The sequence below is a fragment of the Panicum virgatum genome, chromosome 1N (assembly GCF_016808335.1).
Source record: "Panicum virgatum strain AP13 chromosome 1N, P.virgatum_v5, whole genome shotgun sequence".
Taxonomy (NCBI): domain Eukaryota; kingdom Viridiplantae; phylum Streptophyta; class Magnoliopsida; order Poales; family Poaceae; genus Panicum; species Panicum virgatum.
In genome coordinates, this window is record NC_053145.1 from 4,177,145 (window position 1) to 4,202,223 (window position 25,079).

General features: G+C 47.2%; 1 protein-coding gene and 2 pseudogenes across 2 annotated transcripts; 1 reads left to right on the plus strand and 2 right to left on the minus strand.

Annotated features, from left to right (window-relative positions):
- Window positions 1–1,172: 1,172 nt before the first annotated feature.
- On the minus strand, window positions 1,173–3,736 carry LOC120654682 (annotated as a pseudogene).
- Window positions 3,737–10,438: 6,702 nt separating this feature from the next.
- LOC120654690 (polyubiquitin) lies at window positions 10,439–12,896 on the plus strand. Of its 2 annotated transcripts, XM_039932300.1 has the most exons (3): window positions 10,464–10,595; window positions 11,731–12,214; window positions 12,280–12,896. In XM_039932300.1, exons 2-3 carry the CDS (start codon window positions 11,731–11,733, stop codon window positions 12,357–12,359), a joined length of 564 nt encoding a protein of 187 aa, XP_039788234.1. In that variant the 5' UTR covers window positions 10,464–10,595; the 3' UTR covers window positions 12,360–12,896. The 2 variants fall into 2 exon arrangements, with proteins under 2 accessions (XP_039788235.1, XP_039788234.1); XM_039932301.1 differs by having other exon boundaries at window positions 10,439–10,595; window positions 11,731–12,896.
- A 488-nt stretch (window positions 12,897–13,384) lies between these two features.
- Window positions 13,385–23,549, minus strand: LOC120654312 (annotated as a pseudogene).
- Window positions 23,550–25,079: the final 1,530 nt, after the last annotated feature.

The following is a 25,079-nucleotide window of genomic DNA, read 5'->3' on the forward strand; positions in this document are numbered from 1 at the left end:
CTTGCAAAATGATTTTCACCTCCTGCATTTGTCGCGTGCCAACTCACCAGATTAAGCCCAAAGCTGCAGCCTTCAGCAGTTTTTCCTATGGGCTACATCCGAAGCCTGGCTCACATTGACAGCCCAATTCATCAAAGCAAAGAACACGATGACCGCCGCACGGGCTGGCGGAGGCTGATAGATTCTATGGTGTTGGGTTTAGTGAGGCGCGCTTCCAAGGTACATCTTGCAGAACCTAGCTGGGAACAACCCCAAGCTTTGAAGATGCAGCAACCATTGATTATTTGCCTATCTGTAGCGCTTTGATTTTTAAAAAAATAAGATTATCATGTTTACTCTTACGCTTAGAAAATAGTAAAATACATAGGCGGTTCTCGAACTTGTCTCGAGGTATCATCTAGGTCCCTAAACTCTCAAATGCATTTTTGGATCCCTAAATTTGTCCGGAGGTGTCATTCGGATCCCTAAACTCTCAAGATGCATCTTGAAGCCCCCGAACTTGTCTCAATCTGTAATTTCGGTCCCTAAACTCTCAAGGTGAATTTTCATATCCCTAAAATTGCCATTAATTAATTGTATTCAAAATGTATTGTTTATTAAACTATTTTTTCAGCTGATTCATTTAGAAATCTCACCACTAAGACCATTTTAATTTTGAATTAGCTGCTTATTAATCTAGATCGTTTGATATCAGTGGTGGATATTATAGTTTTCTCATTTAACATGGAGATATCAATGCTAATCCTGAATATTTCCTACTAACTATTTATATTTTGCATGCGCTTTGTATAAATTTATTAAGATAATTTGTTCCCATTCTCAATAAAATCAAAATAGTAATTTTATTAAATTTAAAGTAGCAAAAGAATTTTTCATTAACTTAAAGTAGCAAAACAATATTTATATTAAATTAAAATAGCATCTTGAGAGTTTAGGGACCTGCATCCGCATGACACCGTGGGACAAGTTTATGGACCTAAAAATGCATTTTGAGAGATTAGGGACCTATGTGACACCTTGGAACAAATTTAGGGATCTAAAATACATTGTAAGAATTTAATGATCTAGATGACACACCAGAACAAGTTTAGGGACCGTACTTTACTCCTTAGAAATTATCTTGACTTTTGAATAAAGTCTAGATTTTCAATTCAAATAATCACTCCTCAGTCCTCACCCATTAACAACCACTACCACCATTACCAAAAGGGGACTGGTAGATGAACCAGACAACAAAAAGGTCAGCCATGAAAATGACTGAGATTCCAGAAGTAGCACCCATCTTGTGAGTTGCAAGCAGTTGACACAATGCTAAGTCATCAGGAACGTAATACGGTTTGCAACTATGCTAATCTCGATAAGCATAGGTGTTGCCATAACCAGAGTAGGAGTTACATACACAAAAGGTAATCACAAATCCTTAGGTAAACCAAGACTAGCCATAAAACTTTGACAAGACTAATTGATCATACAGGAGCCCTATAGCAAAGAAAGCACAAAAACCAATCACAAAGGTGACCCTTCTCTCTGCTTGTTCTTTGGAGAGGATAGGGACTGCATATTCCTCAGCCGAGCCATAGAGCTGATTAACCATAATAGCACATAACTTTGGGTTCCCTTCAAAACTTGAATTTGGAAATGTATCGAACTGACCTCCAGTTGGAATAGACCCTTCTAAGTCGTTATAAGAAATATTGAATTTTGAGAGAAAGTTCAGTTTGTTCAGTGCCAATGGGATTTCACCTGTGAGATAGTTGCTAGACAGGTCTAACGCTTCCAGGTTCGTCAGACTGCATAGTTGTTGTGGAATATCTCCTGATAAGTAGTTGAAGCTGAGGTTGAGTTCGGCAAGTGATTTCAACTGACCAATTTCCTTGGGGATTGTTCCAGTTAGTTTATTATTAGCTAGGTTGAGCACTTTAGGGAATGCAGTGGGTATCCGGTATTGAAGTGATGAACCTGTATAAACAGTAAGTTCAAATGAATCTGTATCAACATGGGTTGCAGTCATGCCTGTTTTTAGCATTTTCATATCCATTAAGGCTGCTGGGATCCCCCCTGTGAGTCTGTTGTCTGATATGTCCAGATAGGACAGTGACAGAGTGACTCTAGGCTTTTGATCCAGGCAGGTAATGGTCCGTTTAGTTGGTTCTCTTGCAACTGCAACACCTTTAGCTTTTTTAGCTTTGATATCCAAAGAGGTATTTTCCCAGACAATGAGCAACCAGATATGAAAAGAACCTGAAGATTCTGAAAACCATCAATTGTCTCATCTTCTGGCATGGCCTCACCCTTGAAATTGTTCCCAATAATTAAGGTAGTAAGGGTACTAGAATTCTTGAGGATTTGAAGTGAATTTGTAATATTTGTAAATTTGTTGAAACTAAGTGATATGAAAGCAAGAAACTTCAGCTCCCCTATTCTCACTGAAAGCTGCCCATGTAAGTTGTTTCCAGATAGCCGCAGAGCAGTAAGATTTCTGCAAGAGTAGATGCTTTCTGGAATTGTGCCAGTGAAGTTGTTTCCCATAAGATCTAGTTTTTTAAGATTGATAAGGTTAGAGAAGTTGAACATGGAAAGTTCTCCACTGAACATATTGAACTTGAGGTCAATTGTTTCAAGATCTGTGCAATTGCTCAGAGCTGATGGTAGCTCCCCAGACATGTGGTTGTGGTATAAGCGGAGCTCCTTTAGTCTTTTGAGCTGACTTATGGAATCTGGAATTTCGCCAATTAGCATGTTACCACCAAGATCAAGGTGAGATAGATTTCTGAGGTTCATTATGCGTGCACCATCAAGCACTCCATGTAAACCACTGCTGGGAAAAGATAGGTACTCTAATGAGGAAGCATTGAAGAGTTCATCAGTAAGCGGACCACTGAGACTGTTGTGCCCAGCCATGAGTACCCTAAGTGCAGAGCATTTACCCAGACCGACAGGGATGCTGCCACTGAATTTGTTGTGGGTAAGATCAAGCACTGCAAACGATGATGAGTTGATGCAGAATGACGACGGCATCAAACCTTGGAAATTGTTGTTGCTCGCATTGAGCACAACCAGATTACTTGTTTTCTCCCACGCTGCCGATGGTAACTCTCCTGTAAACAGGTTGCTTGAGATGTTCAATACCTGCAGTCGACTGTAATGAGGTACTGAAGAGTAGCTCTCTTGTGGTTGCAGGGCCCCACTGAGATGGTTGAAACTGACATCGAGCACGACGATGCTACTGGAGGCCAGCAGCTCTGATGGAAACCTGCCAGCAAAGGAGTTGTGTGACAGGTTGAGGCTCTGAAGGTTTCTGAGGTCACCAAGGGATCGTGAGATGCACCCTTCGAGGCCTCTGGAAGCCAAGGAGACCTCAACGACCACCCCATCGCGGCTGCAGGTTATGCCTTCCCACTCACAGCAATCAGTGTCATTCTGCCACAATGTTGTGAGGCCATTGTCCTGCGAGATCCCCGCGAGGAACCGGAGGGAGGCCTTCTCCTGCTTGTTGCATGAGGAGGCGGGAGAGGCCATGGAAAGCAGCACCAGCGGACCGAGAGCGAGGCCAATGAAAGCCATGACCCTTATTCCCTTAAGCTTCTATTTTTGAAGAATGTGGTAGTGGTGGTGTGTTCTCGTGGAACTGTGGCGAATTTATATGTTTTAGTTAGCAGGTGAGTTAAGTTCCCAGAAGCACCTACCTTAAACAATAACAAACACATGTATTTTGTTGTGCACATGACAGAAATGATGAGGTGATGGACCATGGAGAGAGAGAGAGAGAGAGACTTACTCTTCTTGACTGAACCATTCCACCTGCTGATGCTTCATTGTGCTGGCAAGATGAAGTAGAGGTAGGTCCATACTGTTCCCACTGGTTTAGCTTTGCTTTGAATATGTTCCGATTATTGGAGCAACTGGTATTTAATTGCGGCCATTTTGGTTTGTACTAGATTGGTATCGCCGCGCTGAATCCACTAGGTTGAAATAGGTGGTGCTCTTTCAAAATATCAGGACCATCCTGAGTCCTGACTGTTGCGTGTTGCCTTCATACCAGTTGGATTGTTGGAATACCCACTTGCCACTTGATGACACCCAGGAAACCGCCGCGTGCAGTAGCCATCCACCTCACCGGGGCCATCTGAAATTCTGAATCACCGGCCACGCAGTTGTTCCGTCCATGGTGTGTAACTGGGTGTTGGAACAGTGGTGACTTTGAAACTGAAAGAGAGAAGAGTCTGGTTTACATCAGTTGTAACTGAGTTCCAAAATTCCAACTTGGGTGTGTATCATGATCTGACACGTTTATTCTCGCTGCTATTTGTGAGTTGTGACTTGATTGTCTCACATGAACCGAGCTCAAGTGAACAGACGTGATACTCTGTGCCAATTTGCCAAGGAGATGCTTCGGCCTTTTACGACGATGGCAATTTGCCACGAGTTTGCAGTGAGTAGAGTGAACTGCCTGGACTACTAGTTCTGTAATCCATCTTCAGATCTTGAGAAATGGTACTTCCATATGAATTGGAGAGCACCGTGCCGCTGATAGTGCAGTTGCAAGTCTGAATGTAAATTCCTCGACACCAAAAGAAACCAGACTTGGATTATTAGCAGGTCGAGTGCTTGGTTTCAGATTACGCCTAGCAAATGTGATAGATTTGAATATTTACAATTTGCATGGTTGCAACTGTCTACATCTACCAATATTTATGATCTCAAAATAATTTGCACGTATTTTGGCATCTCTTGATGGATTTTCACGTCTTACGTTTATTTTCCCCCCTTTTATGCAACGGAAATGTCGAGTTTCCTCCTTTTTTTTCTTCCTTTTGACGGAACTAGAACATTAGGCGCGCGATGCGCGCCCTACCATTTAAACAATCAAATATAAGTAAATCAAAAGTAATAAAATGTGCAATTAAACATAAGTAAACGGCAATGAAATGTGACAAATGGTATGCATGATATATAATAAATTCAACACAAAATCACAGCATATGGTAATAAATACATCATTAGTATGCTAGCATTTGAACAATGTGAGTACACTCCATAGGTGTCCCATATCCGGCGTGTTGGCTGGAGCTCGAACTTGACTGGGAGCATATTGCCGCGCCGCCCTCTTGCCACCAGCCGGGTCCGACCCACCGCGATGTGCCCCCATTGCCTTGCCTGCCCGCTGCTCCAGGCCGCAGCGGTCCATGCTGTGTCCAAGCTGGGCTGTTGTGCCTGCCCAAGCACCAGCATTGGCCGGACCACGCTGCAGTGGCATTGAAACTCGAGGCGTGCACCATGCTCATTGGCTTTTCCCATGTTAATTGCAGACCGATTCAGCATAAGACAGATATTTCATCAGCATAGTTCAGTTAGGGTCTTTCTTACCATGGACTTTCAGTGAACGAACAAACTCCAGCTGACAAATTTATAAGCTCAAGCTAAGTCCAACTTCTACATATTATGCTCCTTTATGGCCTAAATAATTGACCACTTAATTGTTTCTACGTCCTTTTGCTACAGGTAAATTTGATGAAATGAAGTACAATAAGAACATGTGCTCAAAAAGATAGTGCCTTATCAAAGACAACATCTGTAGAACAAAAAAAATCTGTAGAACAAAGTGGGAGTGGATTAACAACTTTGCGAGCATACGAGCTCTGGTTTTTAAAAGCATCCGAAAGTGCAGGAAGAAATGTTGACTCATTTCCCATGAGGGTTTCCTGTGACAATCGATTCACAAGCTGCAAATACAAAGATTAGCAATATGCGATATGGGAAAGATAAGGTAGTTGTATGCCTCATCCAACTCATAACACAGGTCAACGTAAGACAATGAGCTGTACACATGCAGCTAAATACTACTTGACTCCCAGTTCTATCCATGAATATGCAGATGTCGAATTGAGGCTCGTAGTGCAGCTTTAAACTGGTTGCAGACATGAGAAACGTAGGAAACTTGGTGGTTTGATTACCTTGCTCAAACTATTGATGCTGATAATAAGAATTTTCTCATCCTGGCAGGGTAATTGAGAAGATATGCCCTGCATAATTACAAGAAGATTTCATGAGGATCTTCTAGTAGATCCATCAGCTTCAACAGATCGCCGCTGATGTCGGTCAGGAACATCCTGCCTTTCTCAGCTTGCTCATCCCAAAGCAGCGCCAGCAGCTCCCCTTCAAGGCATATCACCAGTGACAATGATTTTCTATTTGTATTCACTTTGATGCTGTCCAGTTTGGTGCCGCGAATCTGAAGAAAACTAAAAACACCGGCAGTATTACCTCTAGAACATTAAGCTTTTACTCTTTCTTGTTCAAACTACTGTCCATTCCCAATCACAACGTGCTCTAGTTTCAGCTTCCCAAAAGCTTCCTTGATGATCCATCCCTGCAATGATGAAAAGGAACTAAATATGAAAGTAGCCAAGCAACGAATTTGAAAGAGATCACCAAAACTGTAGCTCAACAGAATTTGATGAACCATAAAGGAGATGGTAATATTATTTCTTATTATGTCATTTAAATTCAGGTTAAGGTATTGAACATTATAATCATTTTGGTCTGAAAACATAATAATGACAGAACTGATGCACCTCAAGTTTGACGATTTCATCACGCTGACCAGCTGCCAAAGCATAATTTTCACCTCGATAGCTTTCTACAAGTCTGCACTGCAACAAAAGGAAAATATGAAGTTACATTCCAAATGGAGACTGTACTTAGTTAAATGACAAAATAGATACCAGAACACATGAACAGATGAGGCAACAATGAACAAATTAAAAGTCAGGCAAGCATCTCAAATATATTTTGCAAGATATAATGCATGTATGTGCTAGTTAGGACAATCAATGGCTACCTAATTGTATGCCTTCTGTTCTACGTAGTCAGACCAAACATGTATATGAGCAATTACTTGAACAGAAAAGATCACAACTCATTTCTATTTTAATCAAAATGGCATTAATATATTTAACCAGATGCAAATGCAAACAAAATGGAGCCTGAAAAAAGCCAGTCAGCGCAATATACCTCTTATAAAATATCAGAAATGTGTTTACATAAAAAATGGTTTCCAAGCTATTCCCATTAAACTATCCATGTGCGGAAAGCCACATCTTGTAGAACGGTTCCTTCGCATATTTATCGCCACTGAGACATTGCTTGCGAACCATCTACTATGATAATAATCTACTACATTTATCAGCTGCTATGACAATAATCTATTGCACTTATCAGCTGCTGAAAGTATTTGCGTGCTTCGTCCTCCTTCAATCTTCCACTTGAGGCCTGATTGTGAATTCGGACAACAAATTACCAAACTGCTGTGCAAAGGAAAACAACTAAGGTGCTACATAAAGCACAGAGATGTCCAATATTTGTTTTCTTTGTTCATATATAGGTATACCTGCAACAGTGAATCATACCTTCAATGTAACAAAATATTGCTATAGATATAACAAGGGCATTGAAGGGGACTACATTTATCCATGTCATGACAGCAATGATATAGGATTCGTAAGCAACCATGTGAGTGATAAAGAAAAGATAGAGGATTCCACAACAAACAACTAAAACAGACCAGGATTTCCAATTAATGAGATCTGTCCGCAACAATCATCAGCTTCATGAAGAATGGAGCAGGCAAGATCCAATCTAAACCGATTGAAATCAGCATAGATTGTAAGAGAGTTGACAGGGAGAGCTCGAATCTTAGAAGGTCAAAGCTGGGGCGTCACCTGAGCGGGCCGGCCTAGTTGAATCTCACAGTGGAGTTGAGTTGACCCCGCCGAGTCGTGCGGGGTCGTCGGCGCAGGCGAGGGTGGGGTCGAGCGGCTCCTCAACGCAGCTGACGCCAGCTTCGATGCATAGGTGGCGCTTGAGCGCGAGCACCGCGCGGAGGGGCTCATGGTCGTCGGGGCTGCAGAGGCGGACCCGGAGCGCGGCGGTGACTGTAGCGAGGGGCCGCGCGGCTCGCGGACCGCCAGGACGTCGCGGATCTTGCCAAGATCTTTGACCTCGGCGCGGGGCTCTGCAACTGTGGGGATGGTGATGGGGATCGAGGAGGCGGAAGAGAGGAAGAGTCCGACCGCGACGAGCTCAAAGACCGCCGCCGCTTCTCGCCCGCCTCCGCGGGTGCCACAGGCTCCCGGCCACCTCCACGCCTGCCGCCTCCGGGACGGCCCCCTCCGCCTACATCCATGCGCATGGGTGCTCCCAGCAACCTCCGCGCCGGCTAGCTGGCCACCTCCAGCCCGCGTCCGCCTACGCCGCAGGCTGCCTCTGTGCGCGCCGCCCTCCTCCCTCCTAGCCCTGCACCGCGCCGGATCCAGATCCCGCGGGAGCGCGCGGACGGCTGCGGCGGCGAGCAGGAGCACCGGCGAAGGCAGGCGGAGAGGGAGAAGGGGAGGGGAGGCGGCAGTGGGGAGGGAGAGGGCGGCATCGGGGAGCAGGAGAGGAGGGAGAGGGCGGCGCGGGGAGATGGGGAGGAGGGAGATGGGGTTAGGGTTCGGGGGCTGCGGGAGGGGCTTGCTGTAAAATTGCCTAGTGGGGGTGTGTTTGTAAATACGGTAATTCATCGATTTTTTTCTTCTTTGTGTTGAAATAAACATCAACTTGAGGGCCTGAATGGAAAATATATGAACTTCATTACTGTAGGGATCGGACGAGCTGGATTTAGTTGAAATTTAAATAAAAATGAGGGTTTTTTTGCAAAACGTCCAGAGCTAGTGCTGATCGACACGCGCCCTGTTTTCTCCGTGGAGCGCGGGGAGGAGAGCAAACCCCAGCAGGTTTTAATCAACCTGATACCTATCGGTCGGCCCACTGCTCAATGCTGTAGCACCCCTTCTGACCCACTTATTAACTGCCCGATTCGGGGTCTTTTTCCTTTTTATATTTAAAAATAAAAAAATTCAAAAATATATGCTGGTTTGGGAATATTTCAAAAATAGAGGCCTGTCGCACCCTGGGTGGAGTGGGGGGGGGGGGGCGGTCGCCCGTCTATGGGGGCGACAGGTCGCCCCTGTCACTCCCGCCCCGCGACAGCGTCCAATAGCGTTGCATGCAGGCCTTTAGTCTTCTTCCACTATGCGAATCCGGTAGGCCAACTGCATGCACCAAGCACATGCATGCAAGATTTTACACTATCTACTCTTTTATTTATTATTTATTCATTTCCTCGCATTTGCATGGGAATCGCTGGCCACATGCGGCATGCACAAGCATGCAACTTATACGTTATCTTCTCTTTATTTCATTATTTATTCACTTTCTTTCTATTATTTCTTTTTTTTATTTCTTTCATTATTTATTCACTACCACGGGGCTGCCACGTGTCCCACTACAACGGGCGTGGGCGCGAGTCTTTCGCTGGAAGCCTTCCCACCCACCGCATTAAATGCGGGTGGTTGAGACATGCTCTGCCACCGTGGAACGCGGGGCAGGTTTTGTCAGACCGCACTGTTGGTCGCGAGTTACCGAGGCAACAGTGGAGTACAGGCGCCGCGCGCGATCGCGCTCGCCTGATGCCGCATTAAATGGAGGCGACGGCACGACGTTTTCCATTATGTCGCCTATGCCGCACGCTACGACCAGCTACTCTGCAAGCTACGAGCAACGCTCTGACAAGACAGGGCAAGGCCACGCCGGTCGAAAGAATCTATGCCGGTCAGCGAATAAATAATGAAAGAAAGTGAATAAATAATGAAAGAAATAAAAAAGAAACAATAGAAAGAAAGTGAATAAATAATGAAATAAAGAGAAGATAACGTACCGCATGTGGCCAGCTATTCCCATGCAGATGCGAGGAAATGAATAAATAATAAATAAAAGAGTAGATAGTGTACAATCTTGCATGCATCTGCTTCGTGCATGCAGTTGGCCTACCGGATTCGCATAGTGGAAGGAGACTAAAGCCCTGCATGCAATGCTATTGCGGGGCGAGAGCGACAGTGGGGGCTGTCGCCCGGTGGGGAGGCGACCGGCCCCCTTCGCCCCATAGACGGGCGATCGGCCCCGCTCTACCTAGAGGTTTACAGTTAATTATTTTTCTTACATATAGGTCTCTGTCGCTCCTTGGGTGGGCGACATGCCCTCTGTTGCCCCTCCACCGGGCGATAGGCCTCTATTTTTGAAATATTCCCAAACCAGCATATATTTTTGAATTTTTTTTATTTTTAAATATAAAAACGAAAAAATTCCCCCGATTCGTCGTCAAGCAAAAACGAACGGGCCGTAGGGAGCCCAAGACGGCTAAACTCACGGCGTGATAGTTGAGACAGCTGCGAGCGACACCGCCGGCGGTGGGCGAGCAGTTTCCGAGTTGAATTGCTGGGCTGGTCCCGACTCCAGGCTCAGTCCAGTCGGGTAAAACTTTTCCATAACGGACCCTGTTTTTTCTTCTAAATTACACAATCGTCCCTTCGGCGGGCTCCTCCCACACGGCACGTCGGCACGGGATTCCTTCTCCACCTCTCCTCTTTGCCGTCGCCATAAATAGCCGCCGCCCCTCGCCTCTTTCCCCAATCTCGTCCCATTGTTCGGAGCACACAACCCCCGATACAAATCGTTCTTCTTCTAGCGACCCTCGGCGATCGATTCCTCGCATCAAGGTGCGGCGATCCTCCTCCCCCTTCTCCTCCTCTAGATCGGCGTGGTCTAGAAGCAGTTGCTTGGTCGATGGTTAGGACCTAGACCTAGGCGTTGGAGAAATCGTGGTAGATCCGCTTTGTTTCTGTTCGTAGATGGGTGGGAGGTGCAAATTTTTTGTGTGGATCCGGTAGGTTCTGCTGCTTGAATCCGTCATGCTCGTGCGATTTGTGGGGATTTTAGGTGGTTGATCTGGGAATTATGGAGGTGCGTGCTTCTAGGCTGCTCGTAGATGTGGTCCTTCTCACTGTTTGCTGGGTCGCTGCCTATGATTAGCTAGAATGTCTGCCGTGTTTTTGGATTCGCTTCTGTATCTGGTATCTGTACGTGGTGCTAGTTGGTTTACGCTTCTGATTCGTCCGATCTATTTTGTTAGCCCGTCCAGGGTTTGGTCGTTGCCTGATTGAGTTGTTGCTGTAGCCTGCAGATCAGATTAGAATAAGATCTTCTCAACTAGGTCTTGTGCTTAATTTAAATCTGCACGGGTCAGATGATTAAGATGATTACACTGTTTCTATATGCTCTTGTTTCTGTATGATGCCGGAGCTTTTACCTGAGCAACACACATCCTCATGTTGTTTAGCTAGATTGCATGGTAGATGAAGATGAAAACTGCTATGGTTCGATATTCTTTAGTATACCTGATTATCAGGGTAGAATAAGATCTTCCCAACTAGCTCTTGCGCCTAATTTGGGCGTGCATGTGCCACATGATTAAGATGATTATGCTTAGATTAGTGAAGATATATGCTGCTATTTCTATAAGATGATGTAGCTTTTACATGAGCAACATTCATCCTTCTGTTGGTTAGTTAGATAGGCTTCACAGATGAAGATATATACTGCTACAGTTCGATTATTCTTGTATCTCTGGTGTTCATGCATGCTGTTCATACTTGATATGCTGCTTCTTGTTGATTCTATAGCACCATTGATGTGATGAACAAGCATGTCCTGTTGGCATCTATTTGAATATGTTGATGTTTGCATGAGACTTTTCTGTTGGTCTACTGTTAGATACTTACCCTATTGTCTAGTTATTTGTTCTATTGGTCTACTGCTAGATACTTACCCTGTTGTCTGTTTATTTGTTTGCAGATGCAGATCTTTGTTAAGACCCTCACCGGCAAGACCATCACCCTCGAGGTGGAGTCTTCTGACACCATTGACAATGTCAAAGCCAAGATCCAGGACAAGGAAGGCATTCCCCCAGACCAGCAGCGGCTCATCTTTGCCGGCAAGCAGCTCGAGGATGGGCGGACGCTTGCTGATTACAACATCCAGAAGGAGAGTACCCTCCACCTTGTGCTTCGTCTTAGGGGAGGCATGCAGATCTTCGTGAAGACATTGACCGGCAAGACTATCACCCTTGAGGTTGAGTCTTCCGACACCATCGACAATGTCAAGGCCAAGATCCAGGACAAGGAGGGCATTCCTCCGGACCAGCAGAGGCTCATCTTCGCCGGCAAGCAGCTCGAGGACGGCCGCACACTTGCTGACTACAACATCCAGAAGGAGAGCACCCTCCACCTGGTGCTCCGCCTGAGGGGTGGGATGCAAATCTTCGTGAAGACCTTGACTGGCAAGACCATCACTCTGGAGGTTGAGAGCTCTGACACCATTGACAATGTGAAGGCTAAAATCCAGGACAAGGAGGGCATCCCCCCGGATCAGCAACGTCTGATCTTTGCTGGCAAGCAGCTGGAGGATGGCCGCACGCTTGCTGACTACAACATCCAGAAGGAGAGCACTCTCCACCTGGTGCTCCGCCTGAGGGGTGGGATGCAGATATTTGTGAAGACCTTGACTGGCAAGACCATCACTTTGGAGGTTGAGAGCTCTGACACAATTGACAACGTGAAGGCCAAGATCCAGGACAAGGAGGGCATCCCCCCGGACCAGCAGCGTCTGATTTTTGCTGGCAAGCAGCTGGAGGATGGCCGCACCCTTGCCGACTACAACATCCAAAAGGAGTCCACCCTCCACCTAGTGCTCCGCCTCCGCGGTGGTCAGTAAGCCATTGGTCACTGAAGCTGCTGCTGTGCCTTTGAAGCATCTGTGTCATTTGTGTCAAGATTGTGTCTGGTTTTATGAATTGGTTTGTATTGGTGTGTTTGCCTAAAACAGTTGTTGCTGTGCAGCAGTAAGCATTATTAAGTGATGTTTGAACTTGAATATGTGCTTGGTTGTGGTACATTTCTGTTTTTCAGTTACGCCAGTTCAAGTTTATATTACCTGAGATCAAATTTACTAGCATTTGAGTTCTTTTTGGCTTGTGATGTATTTGTTGCACCTCCAAGTTCTGGCTGAGTCTCGTTCCTCATTGTTAACTCATTTTTATGTTCTGCCAAGCTTTCCAAACTTCTGTCTGAATGTTTGCAAAGGGTGTTGGAGGGGCACAACATTATGGTTTAGCTTACCATGTTTGGTTTGTTGATTATTGATTACTACTAGATTCAGATTGCTAGTTGTGTAGTCCAGCCGTCCAGGTGATCAAGTAGATCTGTGCTGTGCAGAACCTTATTTTGCATTTAAGCATTCTTAGATTCACGTCATTACTCTGAACTGGTAACTATTGAAAATCATATATATACTCTGTTTTCTAGAGACGAAGTGACTTGCTTTTCTGTGTGTGTATAGTTTTGTGCTTGACGCATTGACCATTGCCAACTGAAGTAGATAAGTTTTTGGCACGAAAAAAATTGGAAAATGATGTTTGCTTCGAGAAACCTAAGCCAATGATCAGCTCACATTTCATGAAATCCCCAGCAAAGCATACGATCTTCTCCAGTTGCAAAGATGTATAGTTTACAACTGTAAAAGGCAAAGCTTGTCAACTGCAGATGTTGCTGCGCCTGAGAAAGAGCCGAGTATGGCCCCAAAAAAAGAAAGAGAGAAAGAAGTACTAAACTGGACTCGACTAACCAAAATATTTTGACAATACCATCTGATCATACAATACCCCTACACCAAAGAAAGCTCCAAAAGCAATCACAAAGGCGATCCTTCTATGTGTTTGTTCTCTGGAGGGCGTAGAGGCATGATGTGCTTTTGCTGAATCACAAGGCCGATCAACAACACCACCACACAACTTTGGGTTCCCTCTAAAGCTTGAACTTGTAAATGTACTGAACTGAACCCCAGCCGGAATTGGCCCTTCTAAGTCGTTATTGGAGACATTGAATGCAGCGAGGAAGTGCAGGTTGTTCAGCTCCATTGGGATTGCACCTGTGAGATGGTTGTTAGACAGGTCTAGCACTTGAAGGTTCGTCAGGCTGTGGAGCTGCAGTGGAATCTCTCCTGATAGCCTGTTGGAGCTGAAATTCAGTATAGCGAGAGATTTCAACTGACTGATCTCTTTAGGGATCATTCCGGTGAGGTTATTACGACCAAAATTCAGCATTTTGGGGAAAGCAGTGGCTACCCGGTACTCTAATGATGCACCTCTGTAAATAAGCAGCAAAAATACCCTCCGATCCAATTCGGTCGCCGTGTTTTCTGTTGTTAGCATTGGCATCTCCATTAGGTCTTTTGGTATTTCTCCTGTAAGGTTGTTTTCTGACATGTCAACATGAAAAAGGAACTTGAGGCTTCTGATCCAGACAGGTATTGGTCCAGTGAGTTGGTTATTGTGCAAGAGCAGCATCTCCAGATTTTTGAGCTTTGACAGCCAAAGCGGTATCTTCCCAGACAATGAGCACCTAGACAGGGATAGATACTGAAGATTCTGAAACCCATCAATTGTTTCATCTTCTGGCATGGCTTCATCCTTGAAGTTACTCCCAATAATTAGGACGGCGAGTTCCTTACAATCCTTGAGGACATGGAGCGCATTCGTGATATTTGTGAAATTGTTGAAAGAAGCTGATAAGAAAATAAGGGACTTCAGATTAGCAATCCTCGGCGAAAGCTGCCCGTGTAACTTGTTGTCAGCTAGCCGCAGTGCATTCAGATTTCTGCAAGAGTAGATGCTTTCTGGAATTGTGCCACTGAAGTTGTTGAACAGAAGATCCAACGTCTTCAGATTGATCAGGGTGGAGAAATTGACCCATGTAAGCTCTCCGCTGAAATAGTTGTTCCTGAGGTCAATTGTTATGAGATTTGTGCAGTTGCTCAAAGCTGATGGCAGCTCTCCTGACATGTCGTTATGGTCAAGATGAAGCACCTCCAGTCTCCTGAGCTCACCTATCGAGTCTGGGATCTTTCCATTTAGCATGTTTCCTCCAAGATCAAGATAAGCCAGATTTCTGAGGTTGGTCATGCGTGAACCATCAAGTTTTCCATACAATCCATTGTTGGGAAAAGAGATGTACTCCAACGAGGAAGCGTTGAAGAGTTCATCAGGGAGCGCCCCACTGAGATTGTTGTGCCCAGCCTTGAGTACCCTAAGCTCAGAGCAATTGCCTAGACCAGCTGGGATGCGTCCACTGAATCGGTTGTTGCTAAGGTCGAGCACGGCGAAGGATGGCGAGCTGATGCAGAAGGAAGACGGCATCCATCCATGGAAACTGTTGTTGCTCGCATTGAGCGCAACCAGACTGTTCATCACCTTCCACGTGGCTGATGGAATTTCTCCGGTGAATAGGTTGCTGGAGATGTTCAGTACCTGCAATGGCCAGCCACGGGTGGCCGAAGATGGCGTCAGCTCACGCAGCTCTCCCTCAAGGCGATTGAAGCTGACGTCGATGGCGACCAAGCCCCTGGAAGAGGACAGGAGCTTCTCCAATGGCAGTTCGCCGGACAGCGAGTTGCGGGAGAGGTTGAGGCGCTGCAGTCCGGCGAGGTCGCCGAGAGCCGGCGAGACGGGGCCCTGGAGCCCTCTGCCGGGCAGGGAGACCTCAACGACCATCCCGTCTCCGTCGCAGGCGATGCCTTCCCACGAGCAGCACCCCGCCGTACCATGGCTCCGCCACGACATGGCGAGGCCGCCGTCCCGTGATAGCCCGGCCACGAACCGGAGCAGGGAGCTCCTCTCCTGGTCAGCGCACGGCCGGGCACGGGAGGCCATGGAGAGCTGCAGCAGCAGCACGGTGAGGGCGAAGCCGGAGAACGCCATGGCTGATTACTCGTTGCTGCTTCTTATTATTGTTCTTGTTGCTGATGCGAGCTGCTGCTGCATGTTTCTCTCTTGAAGCTTACTAGCTAGCATGCAGGGAACTGATCTGACAAGGCTCTGGCTCTGCTGCCATGTAAGCTCTCCAGCTCTCAAAATGCAAAGACCAACGCTCTGACGCACGCATAACCAAGTGCTGGCAAATCTGCTGACGCGTGACTGATGACTCGCTGCTCCAAAAGATTTGCCCGGGGCAGCAGAAGTAAAATCTCATGATGTCGTGTCCACACGGGGCCTCCTCTCGTTGATCCTACGGCGCGCCGCCTGGCTGTTGGCGAGCCACCTGACCAACTGGCCGAGAACGGATTCGATGGGGATCACAAGCAATCCACACGGGGCGAACAGGCGTCAGCGACTGGCGTCCTGCGTCGCCGGTCAAGGCAGCAACGGCTCTCCTTTTGACATTGGGGGAAAAAATGCCGTTGACATGTTGCCGGTCTCTGTAGCTGTGCTCGTAGGGCGTTTTCTCCCGGCGTGCAAGAAAGCACGGCCTGATGATGTTACGGGTCTGAATTTCTCTGAAACGCTGATGGTGTGTCTGTATCTCTATCGCTATCCCGTTCGTCACTTGTTGTTACTGGCCTATAGTAGGCAGTCTCGGCTGGCTGGCAACTTCCTCAAGTTGGAAGCACGAGCTGACACACGGAGGAAGATGAAGGACAGAACCGGATGATCCGTCAGGAATAATCAGGCCGTTTCTGATCTCCTGACTCCTCTCGTTCAGACGATGGTTCAGTCCCAAACTCTGAATATGAACTCAGAAATAGTGATCTGCGAGTGTGAAGGCGGGACTCTCGTGACGTGATCATCATAGAAACGAGAAGACACATGTAGCCGAAACCAGGCGGACGCATTTCATTCCCCTGTGATCTGAACAGAAATGCAGCCTCGCGCTTGTTTGGAACAAGAACAGCACGGCGGCGCCGGCGAACTGGCGAAGCATGCAAATGGACGGAGCGGGAGGAGGTGAAGCGGACGTGGCGGATGGATGACCTTGCCGTCACCTCTAACTATCCCGCACGGTGTCTGTCTGAACCGCCGCCGCCGCCCGGAGCCCGCGCGTTCCATGCGAAGGCGAAGGCGAAGGTGCGGCACCTGCGCGCGGCTTGAATCCGTCGAAATCTGTTCCTCCGAATCCGCGGCAGGATCGCGCGTGAGATATCAACTCAAGAACTTGGATGCGGACAGCCGCGCTCGCCACGGAGGAGGCCGCCGGCGCCGGCGACGGCGACGGTGAACTGGCGCGGCCGCGGCGCGGGAAGAGCGGACACACGGGGTGGACGGCAAACCAAATACCGTCCCGGGTGGGTTGGTTTCTGACCGTCCGATCCGGATTAGACGATCCAGATACGTTGGAGGGGAAGTATCCAAAGACGAAAATTCTTAGAAAACCCCCTGCTTAGCTATTTTTCTTTGCATAATGACCCCTCTCCGCTCCCCAACCCTTTCTTCTTTCCCGCGGCGCGTCCATCTGATCTCCCCGCCGGATCGAGGAGCGAGGAGGCAGGGCGGCGGCCATGGCGGCAACGGAGAGACCCGAGAGGTTGAGGACACTTCTTCTTAACACTTTTAGCGCTTCTCCCAGGTAGCAGCCATGCAGTGTGGAGCAGCGTTCCCGTGGGCAGAGGCATTGATCCCATTCTGAAATCTCTCCGATCACTGGATTAGTCGCTGGGACATTTGCAGGAGAAAGGATCACTCCTCCCATTGGAAATTACATTAACTCCTGCAGGCTTCGTTATCCTAATTGTCCTTTTACCTCTCAATGCTAACTGCTAATTTAACTCTTCTTATGAACTGCTACAGGAGCATCCAGGTTGCAGACTGTCTTCATGTGTAAAGTATCGTATCACAAATTCTTCATGTTGCCGGAGATGACTAGATGATCCATGACCTGCACGTGCAGCAGTCCTTTTTTTTGGGGTTTCGTCTACTTCATCTTCTGCCATGTTCATGTCCTTGCCTATGATCGAAGAATTATGCATGTCTGTATATGGGCTGGACATCGGTGGGCTCTTGAGAAACCAAGTGACATTGGGGAAAAATGTGCCGTTGACATGATGCCGGCCGGTCGCTATAGCCTATAGATAATAGATGTGCTTGCTAGCTTGTAGGGCGTTTTTCCCGTTGTGCAAGAAAGCAGGGTCTGAATTCTCTGAAACACTGAAGGAACATGGTGTGCAGTCTGTATCTGTATCTGTATCTCTATCTCTACCCCCTCAATCCTCATCGGTAACTTGTTACTGGCCTGGCGGGCTGGCAATTTCCTCCGTTGGAACCACGACCTGATACACCACACACGGAAGAAGACGATGATGGAGCCACGAAGGACACAGCCAGGTGAACCGTCAGGAATCAGGCCGTTTCTCTCCTGTGTCCTCTCCTTGAGATGGTCCAGTCTGAACTCTGAACTCTGAACCTGAACTCGGACAGCGTGTTGTGCGACTGCGAGTGTGAAGCCGGACACTGTTTCTCATCTCCTGTGTCCTCTCCTTGAGATGGTCCGGTCCGAAACTCTGAATCTGAACTCAGGCAGAGTGATCTGCGAGTGTGACGGCGGCCTCTCGTAATCATATTCATGCAGATGAGAAGCGGCATCTAGCCGTGAAAAAAAGAAAACAATAACTAGCCCGTGTTCATTCCTCTGATCTTAGTGTTATGTTCGGAAACTTAGCCTCGATTTTGATCGGGAACAAGAACAGCCGGACGCTGGCAGCGACGGCGAACTAGCGAAGCATGAAAATGGGCGGAGGGTTCGAGGAGGGAGGAGGCGACAAGATCTTGGATGCAGGTGCCCGCGCACAACCCTGCGGAGGCCGCCGGCGCCGGTGCCGGTGGACTGGCGAGGCCACGGGGCGGGAGGAGCGGCCACACCCGGTGGACGGCAAACCAAATACCGTCCAGAGGTGGACGCTAAAACGATACCGTCCAGGGTGGGTTGGTTTTTCACCGCGCGATCAGGATTAGACGGTCCAGATTCGTTGGAGGAGATGAATAGTGGGTGGGAATTTCTTACAAAACCCCCTGCGGGTCCAGTTTTTCGCTGCGAAAAGACCCTTGTGGGATGCCATATCTTAATCACAGTTAATGTTGCGAAGGAAATGAAATTAGCAACTGCGGACCGCAGTTGACAAACAAGTTCATATTTCTACTGATTGTGTTTTAGTTGAGGTAGGACCATAACGCGGACCAAAGCAAGTAGCTTCATAATTGCTGCAACTTTATGTGCCTATAATTATGGTCTGTTCGGTAGGACTCCGGCTCCTCCAAAAACGGCTCCGGTTCCGGCTGCTCTGGTGGAGCGGCTTCTCTGGTGGAGTTGAAGCCGTTTTGGAAAATATTTGGCAAAACGGCTTCTCCAGATTGTTTAAAATACACAGGAAATGTAAAATGTCCATAATACCTTTATTTTTCTATTTTCTTTCCCCCCCTTTCCATTTCTTTTTATTTTTCTTTCCCTCTTTCTCTTTCCTCCTTATCTCCCTCCGTCGCTTCTTCCTCCTTCCAAGCGCACGCGGCCGCCTCACCCCATCCTCCTTGCGACCCTTGCCCGCGGCCGACCGCCGGCCACCTCATCCCTGCGGCCCCCTGCCGCGGCTGTTGCCGGCCACCTCCTCCCCGTGGCCGCCGCCGGCCACCTTCTCCCCATGGACGCCGTCTCCCAGCTCTTGGCCGCCGCTAGGCCTCCCACCGGAGCCCGTCGCCGTGACCGGCCGCCTCAACCTCCTCCCTGCGGCCCTTGCCAACGGCCGCTGTCGTGCATCTCCTCCCCAGCGCCGCCGGCCCTTGGGTGCCATCCGCCCCCGCCTCATATAGGGACCCTCCGCCGCCGCCGAAGCTTGGATTCACCTCCGCCGGAGTAGATCCGCCGATTCCGGTGACGGGGCTGCCCTCCCTGTGCGTCGCCGCCGCGGGCCGCCGGAGAGGATTCATGGGCTCCCCTCTTCTGTATCGCTGGGAGGGAGGGGGAACGGGAGGATGAATTTGTTTTTTTTTCTTCCCGTCGTCGGGCCTTGGAGAGGTGGGGGAGTGGCAAAATCGTTGTTATTACATTCAAGTTCAGGGGCAATCGTGGGAGGGAGGGAGATGGCCTGCTGCCGAAGCCGCACGGAGCCTCATTTTCCTGGCTTCACCTCACTTGTGTAAGCCGTGAATGGCTCCAGCGCGGGCTTCAGATGTGGAGCCGGTTCAAAAGCCTCCGTTTGGCAGGGCTCTGGCCGGAGCTGCTCGTGGAGCCCTGCCAAACAGGGCCTTGGTATACTCGATATCATCAATAAATATATCTCTTCTATCGTGGAATAACATCTCCACGTCAAGTTCGCATAGTCAAAATGGACCTAGGAATCATGCTATAAAAGCTCAAAGATTTTTTTTCTCGAATACGTATGAGAGCACACAAGCTCAAATTAAAGTTGAATTGGAAGTAAAATGAAATGGAGTTAAAAGCTGTAAACACTTGAACTTCCCGTTCAAGAACAGCCCGGGACTTCCGGATTTCATCTGGTTAGGTCCATTGTCTTGGGTCTAAAACTGTTCTGGTTTCTGGACAAACCATGGCCTCCTAGATCTGGTCTAGCATCATTTGTCATGGGAAGCTGGAACTTTTGATTCCTAAGGAAAACACCCCTAATAAAATACTTGAAGAAAAATCAAAATCCAATTGAATGACTTTTATTTCGATTCAAAGAAAGTTCATCCATAATAACTCCTCCCATACACGACGAGTATTTTCCCAAAAGTATCTCTTCAAAGACTTCACTAGGGATTTTATGGATTTAGAAATATCAGCAGGAACTCAAGAAAATATTTGAATTGGAGATGGCGTGAGGTGGATTTGGTAGCAGGATAATGCTAGTGATGTTCTCACCTATCCAAGCATCAAGATACACCAAATAATTGAACAAAAACGCAGGAAAACACAATGAACAAAATATCCCAAACAATGGCTCAGGAAATCACAAAAAAATGCAAGAGCATGAAGGAGAAGCTGCAATAAACAATTTATGCTTTCACACATTATCGTGATCTGCGAACATCAAAAGAGAACAAAGGTATCATGCTTTGTTCCACGTGCACGAGCTATGTAGTGCGCAGAAGATTGGTTGACATTCGGAAGAATTTGTTAGTAAATTAGTAAGATATAGAAGATGGATTTTGTTTTAGATTAAGGAAATGTTCCAGCCTTGATCATTCAGGATGAATGTTTACAGCCCATAGAAGGTAGATTAAGCAGAACTTGAAAGTAAGTGGTTCTAAGATCTGATTGTGAAAGTGTATAAGGATATTTGGATTCCTTAGTTATCAGAACTACAAATTAAGATAAGTACAAAACAAAGATAAGTTTACAATTAATTTTGATAAGATTTAATCAACAAAATATTTGAGTTTGTTGCCCAAGTTTGTCCAACATCTTCACCAATTGTTCACTGTCCATTTCAATCCAATTTCAGGTTTTATAAACAATTATCAATATGTCTTAAGAGGACCAGACGAACTTGAATTGTTTGGGAATGGAGATGTTGATCTTTGTAGTCTTTCTGGAATTCGAGCCATCGTAGATCATCCATTGCAATATCTCCTAAATCATGCTAAGTCCTTCATGATTCTGGACTTCTGGTACGCTTATCCAATAATTCTCACTAAAAATAACTGGTCTAAAAGCATCCCTATTACGAAGAACACACCAAATGAAATTGCAAATATGACCTTGTAGGAGCCTTGTCGTGTTGAAACTCGATGTGCTTCCGTTGAACCACAACTATGAATAAGCATATGCCTACATAATTTTGGGTTCCCAACGAAGCTTGAGTTTGTAAATGTATCAAACTGACCTCCAGTTGGAATAAGCCCTTCTATGTCATTGTTGGAAATGTTGAATTCAGAGAGGAAGTGAAGATTGTTGAGAGCATAGGGGATTGTACCACTAAGATGGTTGTTGGAAAGGTCCAGCCACTCTAGGTTCCTGAGGTTGCCGATCGTTTGTGGGATCTCTCCAGATAAACCGTTGAAGCTCAAAATGAGGCTAACAAGCGCTTTTAACTGACCGATCTCCAGTGGGATCTCACCGGTGAAGTAGTTCTTGCCTAGATCCATAAACGCAGCAAAAGCACTAAAAGTCCAGTAACGAGGTGTTGGACCATTATAAACTGGAAGCTCAAGGTCCCTCGCGATTAAAGATGATGAAGCGATTTCTTCGTCAGATTGTAGCATTGGCATGTCCATTAAGGCAGCTGGAATTTCCCCTGTGAGGGTGTTGTTTGATAAGTCTAGATAGAATAGGAAGTTTAAGGTGCTAATCCAAACTGGTATTGGTCCACTTAGTCGATTGTTAAACAAGAATAACATCTATAGATTTTTGAGCTTTGATATCCAAAGAGGTATTCTTCCATACAACGGGCAAGCTTCTACAACAAGGATTTTAAGATTCTCAAAACCGTCAATTATTTGGTCATCCGGTATTTCCTCACTCCTGAAGTTTCCCCCAATGAGCAAGGGGTTGAGATTCCTTGAGCTCTGGAGTATGTGAAGTGCATTTGTAATATTTGAAAAAGAGTTTTCAGCAAGTGATAGGGAGGCTAGGGACTTCAGTTCGCCTATCCGCAGCGATATCTGGCCATGCAAGTTGTTAAATGATAGCCCTAGCCGAGTGAGGTTGCGGCATAAGTAGACGCTATCTGGAATTGTGCCTGAGAGGCTATTCCATGAAACATCCAAAGTTCTTAGATTGGACAGGATGGAGAAGTTGACCTTGTGAAGATCTCCAGTGAAGTAGTTGTTCTTGAGGTTGATGGTTGTGAGTTCTATGCAGCTACCCATAGTTGATGGAAGCTCCCCAGTCATGTTGTTGCGGTCCAAACGGAGCTCCTTCAATCTCTTCAGCCGACATATCGAATCCGGAATATCGCCGCTGAAGTTGTTCCCTCCAAGGTCAAGGACAGCCAGATTGCTGAGCTTGATGAGGCGTGCACCATCAAGCACTCCCTGCAAATAATTGTCATGAAAAGAGAGGTACTCCAGTGCGGTTGCAGTGAAGAGCTCATCTGGGAGATTCCCTGTGAGGTTGTTCTGGCCAGCCTTCAAAACTCGCAGCACGGAGCAGCTGCCGAGTTCCGGTGGGATGCCGCCACTGAAATGGTTGTAAGAGACGTCGAGCACGGCGAAGGAGGGCGCGCTGGCGCAGAAGAACGATGGCAACAGCCCTGTGAAACTATTTCTGCTGGCATTGAGTACAGCTAGGCTCTGCATTGTCTCCCATAATGGGAACTGCCCTGTGAAGGAGTTACTTGAGATGTTGAAGATGGCGGCAGCTCTTGCTGGGATCCGTTGAGGCTGTTGAAGCTCACGTCGAGAACGACGATGCTGCCAGACGACATGATCTCCCAAGGCAAGGCGCCGGACAGCGAGTTGCCGGACAGGTTGAGGCGCGACAAGCTGGCGAGGCCACCGAGTGAGGGCGACACGCTGCCTTCAAGCCGTTTGGACGGCAGCGAGACGGCCTCGACGGCGCCATCCATGCCGCAGGTGACGCCTTCCAACGCGCAGCAGTCCGTGCCATAGCGCCATGACACGCTGAGGCCACCGTCGCGCGAGAGGCCGGCGAGGAAGCGGAGGAGGGAGATGCTGGTGCCTGGTGGTGGCTGCGCAGAATGAAGAGTGGTGTGGCTGCAATCACAGGGAGAAAACGTGCTGGGTGAAAGCAAACTGAAGAATTTCTTGCCTTTTTTCCCCCTTGATTTTACCGTGACTTTATTATCCGGTCGGAGCACGGCAGGGGTGGACGCAGGACGCCCACCAGGTCAGACATCGTAGTCCATTCTAATAGGTGACTCGGATTTGCCCCCGACGTGGATCGTCGGAGAAGCCGAGAGGGACAGAGAGAAAAGGCCGGTGCAATCGTTGCTGACTTTGCGAGTATTGCTGATCCACCAGCCGACGCACCCCAGTACCCACCCCTGAGCTCTCTGTCCTTTTTTTTCTTCTGCTTCTTTGCTGAAAGGAACAAATAAAAAACTTAGGTCTGAACTAGAGCGATGTGCGAGTTTGAGATGGTTCCTCTCCTTGAGATTTTTCTAGATTCATGAAAATATCCGGCCTCAGCATTCACTGGTCCTCTCCTTTGAGATTGTTCATGTAACGACCCGATCCGAGATAACGATTAATATCTACTCTACACATTGAGTAAACCACACCTACTAATTAACTCTTTTGCGTTTTCATCCTCGTTTCGCGCAAAAAAATCAATCCAAAATTAATACACTTTCCGCGACCGGCTATTTAAGCTGGTACTTTTCTTTCTCGTTTCTCAGTTTGGGAGTATCTGCCCAAGCTACAGTACCGCGAGGCTACAGTGTTTTTAGCGCTACAGTAGCCATTGCTGCGTAACCCGGGATTCGGCCCAGCCCATCCGGCCCGTGGGCTGTTACAGTTCAGCTTGAAGTCTCAACCAGAATTTTCTCTAACAACAGTCTGAACCAGAGTGATGTGCGAGTTTGAGGGCGATCTTACAAACGACGAGACACCGTCTAGCCTGAAACAGGAAGCAAGAAAAGGGACAAATATTACCAACACGCATGGTTTTAAATAGCGGGCTATAGTCCCGCTATAGCTCTGCTATAGTTTTTTTAGAGGGTCCTCGCTACACTATTTGTATTTGTGTCGCTATGGCAGCTATGATCATTAAATTGGGCTATAGCTGTGCTAAATGGCATAGCTTTAGCGCCGCTATAATCTTATCCTTAGCTCAGTGCTACTGTTTTGGTCATTTGGACAATTGAATATTTGATTATATGAAATTCATAGTATTGTCAACTTTAATAATGCTTCCGTAGCCCTAGAAACATATTTATGTTTATAAATTTGCTAATTACTATATTTTTGTGCATTTATTACTTGTATTTTTCATGGTTAAGTAGTAAACCGCTATAAGCCATAGTCCGCTATAGTTTCCGCTATAGCCTCTTAGCCTCGGAAAAAATTACGCCGCTATTTAAAACCATACCAGCACGAACTCATTCACTTGCATCTCTGATCTCACTGATCTGTATAGAAATCTGGCGTCGCGTTGGAACAAGAACACCCTTGCGGCGCGGCGGACTGATGAAGTGATGATCTTGTAGTCATCCCGACCTAGCGCGGATGGGGTCTCCGGGTCTGTCTGACCCGACAATGCGGCGGACCGATGATAATGGCTTCATGCCACCTCTGTGGGCTATGGATAGGTAGATCCAGGGGTGGAGGCCCCCTAATGATCCCGTAGCATCATTATTAAAAGTGGAACTTATCCCAGCGGCAGCCTGCGGCAAGACTGTTGGCCCCCCAATCACTGCTTGGCCCC